General features: G+C 52.3%; 1 protein-coding gene across 1 annotated transcript in view; it reads right to left on the minus strand.

The window, feature by feature from the left end:
* Nucleotides 1-878: 878 nt before the first annotated feature.
* Nucleotides 879-15196, minus strand: part of EMID1 (EMI domain containing 1) — a 43846-nt gene continuing 29528 nt past the window's right edge. Inside the window, exons 12-14 of the mRNA XM_047696506.1 lie at nucleotides 10144-10188; nucleotides 5250-5334; nucleotides 879-1003 (exon numbers count right to left, since the gene is read on the minus strand). Of these exons, the coding sequence (XP_047552462.1) occupies nucleotides 879-1003; nucleotides 5250-5334; nucleotides 10144-10188 (255 nt within the window). The remainder of the gene's footprint in view (nucleotides 1004-5249; nucleotides 5335-10143; nucleotides 10189-15196) is intronic.

Genomic DNA, 15196 nt, shown 5'->3' on the forward strand with positions numbered 1-15196 from the left:
GCCGTTGTGTCGGACTCTTCTGTATTGGCTGCAGGGGGGATGAATGAATGAACAAGCAGTGAAGGAAGGACCCATCACAAGAGAACAGCTCCTTGAGGTGTGGAGATGCACTGGCCCCCCTGCCTGCTCAGCCCCCCACATTGCGTGTGGGCAGGAATGGCGGCCGAGAAGAGGGAAGGGGCTCCCTGCCCCGCCCAGCTGCTCCCCGTCTAAGCACACACTGAGACCAGGCCAGTGGGACATCAGACTGGGGGCCTTTATTGGCTGGACACCTCTACCTCCAGGGGGTCCCTCCCTCTCCATGCCTCAACCCCCACCTGGGACATGGGAGGGGCTGGGGGCTCATGGGGCAGGGCCTATACAAGGAATCCCCCAGCATCCTGCCAGCTGAGCTCAGGGTGGGGACCCAGCACCAGAAATCAAGGAGAGGAGGGGTGCGGTGGGCTCTCCGAGGTTTGGCTGGGGAGGAGGGGGTGACAAGCCCTGCGTGTACCAAGGGCCCAGGAGAACTCTAGCTCCCAGCTCCCTTCAGCCCCAGATGCCTGGGCAGCTGATGAGAAGACAGAAGCCTCGAACCAGCCACCTCTTCCTGTCCTACTTCCCGGAGGGGGACAGAGGCCCAGGGCCCTGAGTGAGGCCTCCCCTCTTGCCTGGGCTGCCCCCCTCTCTCAGGCCCCTGTCCTTTCTCAGCTTCATATTAGGCTTGCACAGGGAGCCAGGGAGTTGGGACCAAGACTTGCCCATCCTGAAGGCCTAGGTGGCAGAAGGGACCCTGAGGACGTGAATAAATATGGCTGGGCGGTCCCCGGAGGCAGTTGGCCAAGTCCAGGCTGGGAAGGGAAGCCTGGCCTGGTCTGCCCCTAGGGCCGCCCCTGCCCTCAGCCTCTCTCGTTGCGGCTCCTGGGGGCCACGATCCGGTAGTTGGCTGCGAGTCCTCCCCTCTTGTCCCGCAGGAGGCTGGGGGTGTCTGTGCTGGCAGGGCCTGCCCCCGACCCCTCTGGTTCTGCCGGAGGGAAAGAAGAGAGACAGGGTTAGTGAGGTCTGTGTGAGGTGCCCCTCTCCCTTCAGCCCTCTGGGGGCTGGAGCGCTGGGTACTCCGGCCAGGCATGCTCTGCCCTGGCGTCTGGGAGGCGGAGCTGTGAGAAAGAAGGATGCTTGCAAACTGGTTAGTGCCTCCCCCCTCCCCCGGAATTATCCGCTCCCCACCCAATGAGAACACTCTGGGCCTCTGATTTTCTCTGTCAAGTGAGAATCAATCAACCTGTCGTGTTTCTGAAATGCTTAGCACGGAGTGAATGCTCCATAAAAGTATAGTTCCTTCCCACACTTTGGGATAGAGGTGTGCCCTGAATCATCCCCGCTTCATAGCTGCGTAAGCTAAGGTCAGGAAATAGACTTGCTTTCCACCTCTCTGGGGGTTAGGCCACCTGTGGTGCGGAAGAGTTTAGGAAGGCCAGGCTCTGGCACGGACCTACTGTACAGCTTTGGGTAAGTCTAATCTCTGCCAGGGTCTCAGTTGTCTCATCTCTAAAACCAGGAGGGATAGTTCCAGGTGTACTCTGAGGTCCTGGCCAACTCCAATAATTATGGAAATCAGTTCTAATTTGGCTGTGGTGAAATAGGCCCTGAGCTGGAAATGAGCTGTCCTGCAAGAGTGAAACTGAGAAACGGGCATTCTCGCCACCCGGAAAGTTCCTACTCATCCTTCAACACCCAAGCAAGGCCTACCTCCTCCAGCAAGTCTTCTGCTACTAACACTTCGGTCCCTCTCTACATTAAGTAAGTGGATCAGGTAGATCAGGATGGGCCATATTTCCAGGGGGGAGATGAACCCTCAAGCAGAGCCCCAGGATGGGGGACTTGGCTGAGCCTCCAAAGTCCTGTTCAAAGGGACAGACACTTGGACTCTGGTGAGCACGAGCTTTCCACTGGGGCACTGCCAGAGGCCATGCCCTCATAATCCTAGCTGTTTAGCACTCTGACCCTGGGTGCCCCAGCCATCCATACACCTCTAGGCTGATATTTGGGCCCCCTGGGACAAACAGGTGTGTGTGGTCATAGTCAAAGGTATTTCATCCCCTAAATCAGGGAGCATAGGAGGAGAGTAGCACGGAGCTCAGGCTCCAACAATCAGCTATGGCCAAACCCTGGTCCCACCATGTATCAATGATGTGGTCTTGGGCAAGTCATGAGAATCTTTGAGCCTCGTATGGAACATGGGGACAATACCGTGTCATACCCTTTAAGTGTTTAAGGTGACCAGGAGTGGAAGGTGGTTTTCACAGTAAATGCTGGATGATTAATGGTCACTAGGTGTGTTTTTGACCCAGGTCTCCTGCAGGCCTGGTCACTGTGGTCATGAGTGCTATTCATGAGATGCTATTCTGACCCTATGCTATTCAGGGCCCTAGGTTTCCCTGGGCCAGTGCTTTAAAGGACAGATCTACAGTGGATCTATGGCCTCACTACTGCTATTGCTACGACTCTTGAGGAAATCACGTGAGCTCTCTGCACTTCTGTTTTCTTCATCTGTGAAATGGTATCACCCACCCAGAAAGCTTGTTAAAAGGGCTGGATTTAAATCCCCCAGCCCAGTGGGCCGGATGTGTGACGGCTGCTACTGCCTCATTATTGATTGTAACCTAAACATGAGCCCAATCTGGATATTTAGTTAGTGCCTGCTGTGTATGATGGACAATGGGGAAAGTTCCTTCTTCTCTGCTCCCTTCTCCCCTCACCTCCCCTTCCAGGTCAAGACTCAAGCTGGCTTGTGGGGTCACTCTCCCAGGCTGGTGGCCACAGTGAGTGGGCGTGACCACCTCAGGTGACCACCACTCCCTCCCTGGGCTGCTGGATAGAGGCGACTAAAGAGAAGACAGGCTACGGGTCCAAGGCTACAGTCCCTTCCGGCTCCTCTCCCAGTCCTGAGAGGAGGTGAGGGACACCTGAAAAAGCCTGGGATTTGGTCCTTGGGCCCTGATCTGTGAGAGGGGGAGGAGGTCTGGGAGGTGGTCACTGATGTTTTGGAAAAGATAAAGAACACCCCGTGGCAAGGTGGGAGGAACTTGGGAAGCAGACCCCATACTCCTTCTAGCCTCTAGGGCTTTGTCCACACAGGCCTCTGTCGGGGCTGCCCTTTCTATCTTCTGCTCACACACTCTTAAGGATCTTCCGTGACCCAGTCCCAGGGTCCTGTCTGCTGGGAAGACTTCCCCCTGCCACAGCTGGAGGCAATGGCCGCTCACTCACATCCTCTGGTGCTCCTGTCGCCCATGGCCCTCATCTCTGTAGACCCTGAGGATTCCCCTTCACTTGATGGGCCCAGAGTGTCCCCCCTGACCTGGCACTCCTCAGCAGGTGTGCCCTACAGTTTTGCTGAATGAAGTCGGCTTGGCTGTCATCCTTGCCCTCCTTTCTGCTTGGGGACTCAGTTTTCTCATCTGTAAAACAGATGCGAAGTTGGACATGATGTCCCAGGCCTTTGTGCGCTGATGTACTAGGATTGGGCTGTGAGATGGGGTAGCTGGAGGTGGAAGGAGTACGGCCGTGGGGGCCTCTTAGCGGGTAGGTGAGGACCGGAGCTCAGCCCTGAGGGCGGACAATCTCTGCCTCTCTCCACGACCATCCACGGGCTCCGGTTTAATGGGGAGAACCTTAGCCCCACTGTGAAAGCCAGGCACGGGGAGGGGTGCTGCGTACTTGGCGTCTTCCCTCCTTCTGTGCCTTCTACCTCCCTTCAAAAGCCTTCTCAAACCGGGGCCTGCCAGATTCTCTAGCCTCAGCTGTCACTCCCTAGCAACCTCACAGAACAGCCTAGCCTCTTGGCTTTGGCTTGCGCTGTTCCTCTGCCTGTTTACCAATGATCATCCTTGCTCTTCAGATTCATTTAGAGGATACCTCCTCCAGGAAGCCCTCCCCCACACACCCCAGCCCGGGGCCGGGGTTCTTCTGTGCTCTCAGCACTTGCTCCACACCGTGATGTTCCTCACTCTGGGTTTAACAGTTCCAGGGTGACCCCTGTGCCCCTGCACCCTACACTCCCTGAGAATAGGAACAGGTCTGTCTGATCTGGGAGCCTGTGCCAGCAAGGTGTCAGGCACTGTCTGATTGTCTGCTGGCTGGCTGGAAGGACTAGAGGAGTTCTGCTGGTCTGGGGCCACCAGTAGGAGGTGACTTATGTGTCCCCGGGCCCTTCCTGGAAGGGGCCACCCCTACCTGCCCGCCCTGCCGTTACCTGGCCAGATGATGGCTTCCAGCAGGGTGACTCGTCTGGCCAGGAGCTCCAGCTGAGCCTGCTGCTGCAGGAAGCTCTGTAAGCTAGGAGCCTGATGGGAGATCAAGAAGAGCGACGGTGCGAGTCCGGCCTCCGAGGGCTGGGCCGGGGAGCCGAGGGGGGCGGTGTAGGAGACAGGCACCAGCCGGCTTCGAGGCAGGAGCCTGGGTGTGAGTCTCTACTGAGACCTCAGTCTCCCCTTGTGAGTGGGGGCAGGGCTCCTCCTCTGACTGGCTCCTCAAGTGAGCAGATGAGTGGCGACAGTGGTGGGTAAGGGCCTGGGGTGGGGGTCTGGCTCTTTCCGACCCCTAAAGGGACCTGCAGGATGGGTTAGGAGGAGCAGAAGGCGACCTGCAGCTGTAAGGGAGATACTTGGGGCCAGGAAGACTGCCCTGTGAGAGCCTCTGGGGGCTTCTGGGGGAGGGGAGGTTGGAACTAGTGGGGAAGCCTGGCTTCGTCACCCACAGTTCCCTGTGCTTCTGGAGCCTAGCTCCGTGACCTGTTGTTCTGTGGACTTGGGAGACTGGCTTGCTCTGTTACCCACGATTTATGGAGAGCTGAATGAAGCCTTACTTTGTGACCCATGACCCCCTGCTCTGCTGCAGTCTGGCCCGGTTACCCACAATCCCCTGCTGGTCTGGAGTTTGGCTCCATTACCCCTAATTTCTTCCAAACTCAAAATCTATCACCTCTGCTTTCCCTGTAGGCCTGGAAAACACATTACCCACAATGCTCGGAGGCCCAGGTCTGGCCACAGAGGTGGGGGGGCCAGGTCTCTGGGGCCCCCTTTTCACCTGTGGAGGAGGGACCAGCCATCAAGGGAAGGGTGGTCTTGCTCTCTCAGGTCCTCCCCAGCCTGGGGCAGGCACCTTCTCCAGCCTCACGGCTGGGTCCAGGCAGCTCCACCCCAAGAGGGCCTGGGGAAGGCTAGTGGGTGGGGGCTGGGCTGTCTGTCCGTCTGTCTGTCTCTACTCACCATAGAGCCCAATCATTGTTTCCAAGATTAAAACCCTCTCAGCTAAAATCTTCAAAGCCTCGCGTAGTTGGTGCAACCCCTCCCCCTGCGGAGGAAAGAGACAGATGCAGCCGTGAAGGGGGCAAGGGAGGGGCCCTGCAAAGCTTGTTGGTGGCCCATGCCCCACCCTGGACATGCACCTGCAGCCCACACCACCGGCCACAGCCCCAGGGCCCACGGACAGGCAGGACAAGACCAGGAGGGAACGGGGTGGGGGGGCGTGGGGGCGGGGCAAGACAGGTGGAAGCAGCCCCCTCTGGTAAGTTCTGATGGGTTCCAGCTGGCTGCTCTCTGCCCACACCCCTGCACTGGCGGCCGGGGGTTGCAGATCCACAGGGGCTGCGCTGCTGTCCCAGAGCCTGCCCTGGGGGCTGTCACTGGGTACCCCTGAATCTCTGTTGCCTCACACCTGCATGGTTCCTGCCCCATCCCTGGGCCACCTGCATTCTCATTTAACAGTCTTTCAATGGAGTCCCTTTTTGCCTTAATACTACATTAATCTCTAATGAATTCCATCAGTGCGAACAGGCTACTCATGGATGTCCTTTCCATTCACATCAAAATGAATACGTACAAGTAAAATGAGAAAACATTTGAGTGGCATCACTTTTGGGAAGTTGGGCTCAAAAATGGAAAAGCTGAGGCTCAGGCCCAGGTGTCCACTCCCCAGCCCTTCTCACTTTGGCCTCCTCCCTACCTGGGCTCTGCCTATTTCAAATCCATATTCGGCATGTCTTGGGATCAGGCCCCCAGCCCCACCCTCCCTTCTAAGCAGTATTTTGGGGTCTGCAGTCCCCAGGCCCAGGGATGTGGCAGTGCCCCCCACCCCCACTTCCCGCAGCAGTGTCAGCTGGCACTCCGACCAGCCTTCACCTTGACTTCCAATTTGTCGGCCTGTCCTTTCCTTCCCCAGAACGGGGTCCACGGTCTGGCTGAACTTCCAAACTCCCTCACCTCTTCCTCTTTCCTAGCCCAGACTAAAGCTATTTCTGGAATGTCGATATCTGAATTCCAACAGAGCACCAGGACAGCAAATAGAACTATTCCAGTCCTGACATATCTGGGAGTCTCTCTCAGCGTCCTTTACTTAGTACAGACTAATTGAAGGGATTGGGGCAGACTATGCTATAGCAGAAACCCACCCTTTAGGGTTCACCAAAACATCTAACAACCGAGAGTCCGCCTAATGTGTCCATGAGCCTCCTGTGGCGTTGCTGGGACTGTCCATTACAACTCAGCTGTCCTGTCCACATCACCAGTTTAGGGCTGCCCTCAGGCCACTAACTGGCCACTGCAGCCTAAGGGTCACAGGGTCACCACGGGCCACACCAAAGTAATCCCTCTTCAAGTATTACAGGAGCAGGATCTAAAAATGGATGACCTTCAAAAATTACACTAAGCCACTCCGGGCATGAATGGTGGGGACAAGCTGACACCATGAACGTCCAGGAAAGTGTAATAAGAGTGCGTCCGCTAGTGCTCCTGCCAAGAGCATTTAACTGCCTCTCATCACCAGGAAACAACCAGACAAATCTAGATGGCAGGGTACTCACAAAAAGACAAAGTCAAGAGGAAGAAGAAAAGGACAGGAACTGTTCTACATTACAAGGCACTAGAGATGTAACAATCAAGTGCAATGCATGAGTGTTGATTAAATCTTAGATTAAATTAAAAACAAACAAACAGCTAAGGGGCACCTGGGTGGCTCAGTCGGTTAAGGTTCTGCCTTTGGCTCAGGTCATTATCCCAGGGTTCTGGGATTGAGCCCTGTGTTGGGCTCTCTGCTCAACGGGGAGTCTGCTTCTCCTCCTACCCCTCCCTACTGCTAGTACTCTCTCCCCCTCTCTCAAATAAAATCTTAAAAAAAAAAGAAAATTAAAGGAAAACGTCAAAGTTCCGTTATTTGGATCCTTTCCAAGATGGGTGGCCTATTGTTTGCACTGATAACGTCGCAGTCCCCTCCCGGCCTGGTCTGAGTGTCCAGGGCCTGCTGGGCACAACCCCCCACCCGGCAGCTCCACTCAGCTTTAATATAGCTCCCATTTTCCCTGGACAGAACCCAGTGGCACTGCTTCTCTGGGCTCTCTACTGTAAAGGTTGCCTGAACTGCTTGCTCCCCCTCACAGTCAAACCAGCACCACAGATCGCTTAGTCCATGGACAGCCATCCGTCCTCACCATCCCCCTTGCCGGTTCCAGCCCCCACGGTCACTTGCCAGAATGACCACAACAGACTCCGTTCTGGCATCTCTCTTTCTGCTTCTCCCGTGTTGCCCCCCTTCTCCCATCCATCCTTCACAAGGCAGTCAGATGAACTGTTTGCAAATGAAAATGTGACTGTGTCCCTTCCCTGCTGTTAAATAGTTCAATAACTCCCCACTGTCCACAGAACCAAGTTCAAATTCCTCAATATGGCCGCCTAAGTCCTGAAAGCCTGTTTGACTTCTGTTTCACCCCTGACTGTCACACTGTACCATGCCAAGTATCAGCAGCTCCTCAAATACCCCAGGATTACGCCAGCCCTAAGGCCTTTGAACATGATGTTCTCTCTGCTCAGCCTGAATACCTTTGTTTGGTTGACACGCCCTTCAGGCCTTAGCCCCCATCTCCTCCTCCAAGAGGATGCCAGATCCTTCCCCATCACAGCTGAGCTCCCTCAGTCCTGTTGCTGCTGGTTACTGGTCTGTTCTCCCTCCCACTGCGACCACCTTAAGAGTGGGGACTGTGTCCAAATCATGTCTATATGCCTGGCACCCACCGAGGAGGGGAGGGTTTCCCCGGTCCTGGGATCTGAACATCCTGGGCTTCAGTTCCAGCTCTGCCAACAATTTGCTCTGCGGAGTTGGGCCTCAGTTTTTCCTGTCTAAATGAGGGATACGAACTTTGGTCTAGATTGGCTGGTTCATCTCAGTCACTCTGGGGGCAGAACCTGCAGTTCATACTTATGACCACTGGGTGTCACTGCTGAGCCACAGTCGGGCCAGTGGTTCAGGTCTTCCTGGGGGTTGGTAGGTGGAGAGAAGCCCCCTTAGGGCCCTTCCCCACATTGGACCTCATGCCCACCTACCCCCAACAGAGCTGGTCCCCCAGTCCCCAAAGCCTCATGCTGACCCCAGCCCAGCAGGCCCCCCTCAGGCATGTGGCAAGCAGGGACAGAAGTACAGGTGGGCAACGGGGAGGCAGGAGGATGGGCAAGGGCCCTGCTACCTCTTGGGCAGCCTGTCCCACAAGGTGGTCCTGAGTTCAAGGCCTGGGTTGGGACAGTTCAGGCATCTGTTCTCCTCTTGGAATCCCATGCAGGAATGGAGCTGCATAGTCTAACTCAACCTCATGTCATCTTTCCTACCTCTCCTGGGCTGAGTAGGGAAACAAGTTCCCAGGCTGGGAATGGCCAGTGAAGGGACCTAGGGGAGGGACAGGGCTGGGCTCACATGGGTCTGCCTGACCTCAGCCCAGCTTGTGCCCATACTAGCAGTGTGCTTAAGAGGTTCTGGAACCACGAGGGGCTGAAAGGGGGTGTGGGGAGTAGAGTGAGTGTGGGGGGCTGGGAGAGGCTTGCCAGAGAGGTAGCAGGGCCCCCGAAGTCATGGAAGACACAGGGAAGGGCTCATGCAGGGTGAGGGGCTCCCACGGCTGTATCCATCACTGACCCCACAATCAGGAGCAGAGAGGGCAAGGCAGGCTCTGGGTGCATCCCATGTCCTCAGTTACAAGTACTTGCTGGTAAGTAGGGCACCCCAGCCAGACTGCACCAGGGAGGGGGCAGGGGAAAGGCCTGATACCAGCCTTCTGAATAGCTTCCCAGCTTTCTCTCCTGTCGGGGGGCTGCCCTACCCCACCCATTTTCCAAATGTCTAGGTCACAATGGTTTCCAAGTCCTGCACTGTGGGACTTTCGGACCTCCCCCCATGTATCTCTTGGGTGGGCAGATTTCTAGGCCTGGGAACTCATTCACTGCAACTATCTCCAATGATTGTAAAGGTTTCTAGGACCCCACATGTGGTTTCTCTGTCCCCTTTCTCATATATGCTATGTCTCCTATGTGAGTTTCTAGGCCTGCCTTCTCAACCTTCATGGGTTTCCTATTGTGTATTGTGGTTTCTAGATCTCCTCATCTCACTTTCAGTGGTTCTTCTATGCAATGTTAGTTTCTAGGCCTCTCCTCCCTCTCCCCATGGCTCTCCTATGTATATGATGGTGTCTGGGACCTTGTATTAATTATAGCTCTTTTGAGAATAGTGGAGTCTAGGTCTCCTGACCTCATTTACCATGTACAATGTAATCATAATGGTTTGTGGGCCTCCCTTCCCATGATCCATGGATTTCCTAGGTGTACAGTGGTATCTAGGTTCTTTATCCTTTTTCCAACAGGGTCCCAGTGTACCTCACTGTGTCAATGCCTCCCTCCCGACGCTTCACAGCTTTCTCAAGGCCCCCTGTCCCATTGTTACATGTGGACATGGTATTCATGCTTCCCTTTCTTCTGCAGGCAGAGCCGAAGCCGAAGCCCTTGCTGGGAAGCGGCCATGGAGGCGGAGGGTGCAGTCTGGACTGGGTCAGCCCAAACCACCCAGGAGGAATGGGCAGGGTCACCCTGGCTTGGCAAGGCCACAGAAAGAAGGCGGAGACAGGGACGAAGACAGAGACAGAGAGCGTGGGGCCTGCTGATAAGGCTGGCCCTGCCTGGCTGAGAGGGACACAATGGGGACCGGGCCAGAGTGGAGATCTGTCAAGACTCCCTCCTGGGAGCCCGGGTGGCAGTGGGGATTTAGAGGAGGTGCCCCTATCCCTATTGATCTCCTGAGTGCCCAGGGCAGGGAGGGGCAGTAGGAGGTCTGGGCTTGGCTGGAGCTTACCCAGTGGCTCTTCTCCCCAGGGTCTCCTTTGGGGCCAGGTTCTCCCTGCAAGGAGAGACCGAGGTAGAGGTAATAAGAGAGGGAAGGAGGAAGGGAGGCTGGGGAGGGAAGGAGAGGGAGAAAGAGGGAAGGAGACACTAAAAGACTGGGAGAGACTGTGGTTTGTATTGGACTAACATAATGATTTAAAGGCAATGAAACATAATAAAAGAACAGCCAGAAACTGGAGGCTCTTTGACCTTTGAAAGAATTGAACTGCCCTCGGTAAACGCACACACACACACACACACACACACACACACACACACACTACATACTTGTGGTTTTTCTCCTGAGGGCCCACCCCGCCCTTCAGCCTGGCAAATAGCTCAAAAAGGAAGCTTTAGTCTTACAGGGCTGAAGAATCACAGGTTGGAGTTGAGACTGCCAGAGGAGGAAATTGAAAGGAAATCCTAGAAAGCAGGGAGCCACTTAGGGGAGTGAAATCTACATAAATACCCCCCCCACAATCCTTGGACAGTCCATGAATTACCCATCCTAAAGTCACAAAGCTGAGTCCAACCCTTGCTCTAGACCAAAAATCAACATTCTTCAGAGGAAGATAATAGAATCCAGATTCTCTTTATTATCTATATTGTCCAGTATGGACAGTTACTAGGTATGTAAAGAAATAGGAAAATGTGATCCACAATGAAGAGAAAAATAAGTCCGTAGAAGCAGATCCATAGCCAACCCAGTTATTGAAATTAGTAGGCTCAAAGTTGAAAATATCTGTCATATTTGTCATCAAGGAAATGCCCCAAATCAAAATCACAATGAGATCACCTCACACCTGTCAGAATGGCTAAAATCAACAACACAAGAAAGAACAGGTGTTGGCGAGGATGAAGAGAAATGGGAACCTTCAGTGCACTGTTGGTAGGAGTGCAAACTGGTACAGCCACTCGGAAAACAGTACGGAGGCTCCTCAAAAAGTTAAAAATAGAGCTACCCTATGACCCAGCAATTGGACTGACTATTTACCCAAAGGATACAAAATTCTAATTCAAAGGGATACATGCACCCCAATATTTATAGCAGCACCATCGAAATAGCCACATTATGGAAACAGCCCAAATGTCTTTCAACTGATGAATGGATAAAGAAGATAGAGTATTGGGACATCTGGGTGTCTCAGACGGTTAAGCATCTGCCTTTGACTCAGGTCATGGTCCCAGGGTCCTGAGATCGAGTCCCACATCGGGATCCCTGCTTGGCGGAGATTCTGCTTCTCCCTCTCCCTCTGCCTCTCCCCCTGCTTGTGCGCTCTCTCTCTCAAATGAATAAATAAAATATCTAAAAAGAAAAAAAGTTGAAAAAAAAGAAGATAGAGCATATATATATATATGTGTGTGTGTGTGTGTGTGTGTGTGTGTGTGTGTATATATATATATATATATATATATAAAATGAAATATTACCCAGCCAAAAAAAAAGAATGAAATCTTGCCATTTGCCATGACATGGATGGAGCTAGAGAGTATTAAGTGAAGTAAGTCAGAGAAAGAAAAACACCATGTGATTTCACTCATATATGGAACTTAAGAAATAAAGGAGCAGGGGCACCTGGGTGGCTCAGTGGGTTAAAGCCTCTGTCTTCGGCTCAGGTCATGATCTCGGGGTCCTGGGATCGAGCCCCGCATCGGGCTCTCTGCTCAGCAGGGAGCCTGCTTCCCCCTCTCTCTCTGCCTGCCTCTCTGCCTACTTGTGATCTCTGTCTGTTAAATAAATAAATAAATAATCTTAAAAAAAAAAAATCTGTGATAAATGTGTTAGCGGATGTAGTGGAATTGACATAATGGGTGATGAGATGGGGCTTTTCAGATCTGCGGAAATTTTAGAAGAGCATCAGACGGAAATCCTGCAAATGAAAAGGATCATACTTGAAATAAAGACTTTGTTAGCAGGGATTAGCAGAAAATTGGCCAGGACAGAATAAAGAAGCGCTTAACTTGAAGATAGGTCAATGCAACAACTCGAACTGAAGCACGAAGAGGAAAAAAGATTTGAAGAAAAAATTATGGGGGGCGCCTGGGTGGCTCAGCGGGTTAAGCCTCTGCCTTCGGCTCAGGTCATGATCTCAGGGTCCTGGGATTGAGTCCCGCGTCGGGCTCTCTGCTCGGCGGGGAGCCTGCTTCCCCCTCTCTCTCTGCCTATTTGTGATCTCTCTTTCTCTCTCTCTGCCAAATAAATAAAATATTTTTTAAAAAAAGAAAAAAGAAAAAATAATGGGAGCCTGGGGCACCTGGCTGGCTCAGGTGGAGGAGCACAGGACTTTGGATTTTGGGGGTCATGAGTGATTATTTGAATAAAAAATACTTAAAAAAAATTAACAGAGCCTCGGTAACTCAAGAGAGGGTGTTAGGTAGAACTGAAGTCCCGGAAGGAGAGAAGGTAGCATAGGAACAGAAAAAATAAGTTGAGGAAATATTAACCAATTTCGTCTCTAAATCTGATATAAAAACGAAACAAACCAGACTTTTCATTTCTGGCATGGCGCATGAGGAGCTCAGAAGTTGCCATTCTGTCCTAATAACAAGGAAAATGCTGAACAAATGGAAAATCAACAACTCTTCTTAGAGCCATCAAAGCAGTGAGGTCCCAGGACAAACCACTGCCCCCCTGAAACTGGAGAAAGGGGCGGATTGTGATTTACTGAGCAGAAGCCTCCCTGGGAACCAGTGCCGGGTAGAAAAACGTAAACACAACTGACAAGTTGCTGGAGGCCAACTCTCGGTGTGGCCAACTCTGAGAGTTCAACATTCCAGGGGGACCTGGTTTTGGGGGGAATCCCCACATCTGTGTGAGTTTTACACAGGAGCCCTGTGTAGAAAAATCTCCTGGCGCTTTCAGCAGGAGGAGGGTGAAAGGAACCATTTTGAAACACTCCAGAGCATTCTATTGTTCTCAGCAGGGCCTGCTCTCAGGAGAAACTTTTTTTTATGCGAGCCTAACCTGTTGGGGTCTTTTTTTTTTTTTCTAAAGATTTTATTTATTTATTTGACAGACAGAGATCATAAGTAGGCAGAGAGGCAGGCAGAGAGAGAGGGGGAAGCAGGCTCCCTGCTGAGCAGAGAGCCCGTTGTGGGGCTTGATCCCAGGACCCCAGGACCATAACCTGAGCCGAAGGCAGAGGCCCAACCCACTGAGCCACCCAGGTGCCCCAACTGTTGGGGTCTTATCAGAGCCTCATTGACCTGGGGGAAGGAAATACCCGAGTATAGCTAGCTTTAGCCTTCCATGTGTGGGAACAGAAATAGCCCAGCTCAGCTCCCATTTAAGCATCTTGTCCCACCTAACGGGGTGTGAGGGGCTGGGGGGTGGGAACAAAACAAAAAACACTAAAAAACAAAACAAAACAAAACAAAAAAAAAACAAAACAAAACTAAGCAGTGCTGCTGAAGTTCACAGTCCAGGGGCACAGGCTTAGGGAAAGACTGAGACCTAACAACAGGACTCCAGGATGCTTCCTCCCCCTGCACACCTAACCACTACATCACTAAAGTCTCTCTACTGCCGTTCCTTTCACCAAGTACATCATGTTTACCTTCCGACAAAAAATAACAAGGTATTCTGTACGCTGCCTTTGGGTTTTGTTGATAGTTTCCTTTGCTGTGCAAAAGCTTTTTTAATTTTTTTTAACACTTTTTTTTTTTTTAAATGGCATTTCAAGATTTTTTATTTATTTGGGAGAGAGAGCGAGCACAAGAGAACTCAAGTGGGCGGTGGTGAGAGGTGCGGGGGGTGAGAGGAGGGAGGGGCAATGGGAGAAGCAGACTTTCTACTGAGCAGGGAGCCTGACTCAGGGCTCGATCCCAGGACCCTGAGATCATGACCTGAGCCGAAGGCAGATGCTTAACTGACTGAGCCACCCAGGCGTCCCTGTGCAAAATCTTTTTATCTTGATGAAGTCCCAATAGTTTATTTTTTTGTTTTCTTTGCCTTTGAAGACGTGTCTGGCAAGAAGTCGCTGCAGCTGAGGTCACAGAGGTTGCTGCCTGTGTTCCCCTCTAAGATTTTGATGGATTCCTGTCTCACATTTAGGTCTTCTACCTATTTTGAACTCGTATGTGGAATTTAAGAAACAAAACAGATGAACATAGGGGAAGGGAGGGAAATAGAAACTATAAACAGAGAAGGAGGCCAAACCATAAGAGACTTTTTTTTTTTTTTTAATTTATTTGAGAGAGAGACAGTGAGAGAGAGTATGAGTGAGAAGAAGGTTAGAGGGAGAAGCAGACTCCCCAAGGAGTTGGGAGCCAGATACAGGACTCGATGCCAGGACTCCGGGATCATGACCTGAGCTGAAGGCAGTCGCTTAACTGACGGAGCCACCCAGGTGCCCAAGAGACTCTTAACTATAGGAAACCACGTGAGGGTTGCTGGAGGGGAGATGGTTGGGGGGGAAATGGGATAACTGGGGGATGGGCATTAAGGAGGGCACGTGACAGAATGAGTGCGGGGTGTTGTATGCAACTGATGAATCATTGTCTTCTACCTCTGAAACGAATCCTCTATATGTTAATTAAATTGAAAGTAAATTAAAAATTTTTAAAAATGACAAGGCATACTAGCAGGCAAAAGACACAGTTTTAGAGACTGAGCAAATAATAGGACCAGAGTCAGACATAGCAGAGATGTTGGAATGATCAGACCAGGAATTTAAAAAAACAACTCTATGGGGCACCTGGATGGCTCAGTTAGTTAAGCGTCTGCCTTCGGCTCAGGTCATGATCTTGGGGTCCTGGGATACAGTCCTACAATTGAGCCCCACATCAGGCTCCCTGCTCAGTGGGGAGTCTGCTTCTTCCTCTCCCTCTGCTCCTCCCCACTGCTTGTGCTCTTTCCTCTCTCTCTCTCAACTAAATAAATAATCTTTTAAAAAATACAACTATGGGGCGCCTGGGTGGCTCAGTGGGTTAAGCCGCTGCCTTCGGCTCAGGTCATGATCTCAGCGTCCTGGGATCGAGTCCCACATCGGGTTCTCTGCTCGGCAGAGATCCTGCTTCCCTCT

Source organism: Lutra lutra, chromosome 12, assembly GCF_902655055.1.
Source record: "Lutra lutra chromosome 12, mLutLut1.2, whole genome shotgun sequence".
Classification (NCBI taxonomy): Eukaryota; Metazoa; Chordata; class Mammalia; order Carnivora; family Mustelidae; genus Lutra; species Lutra lutra.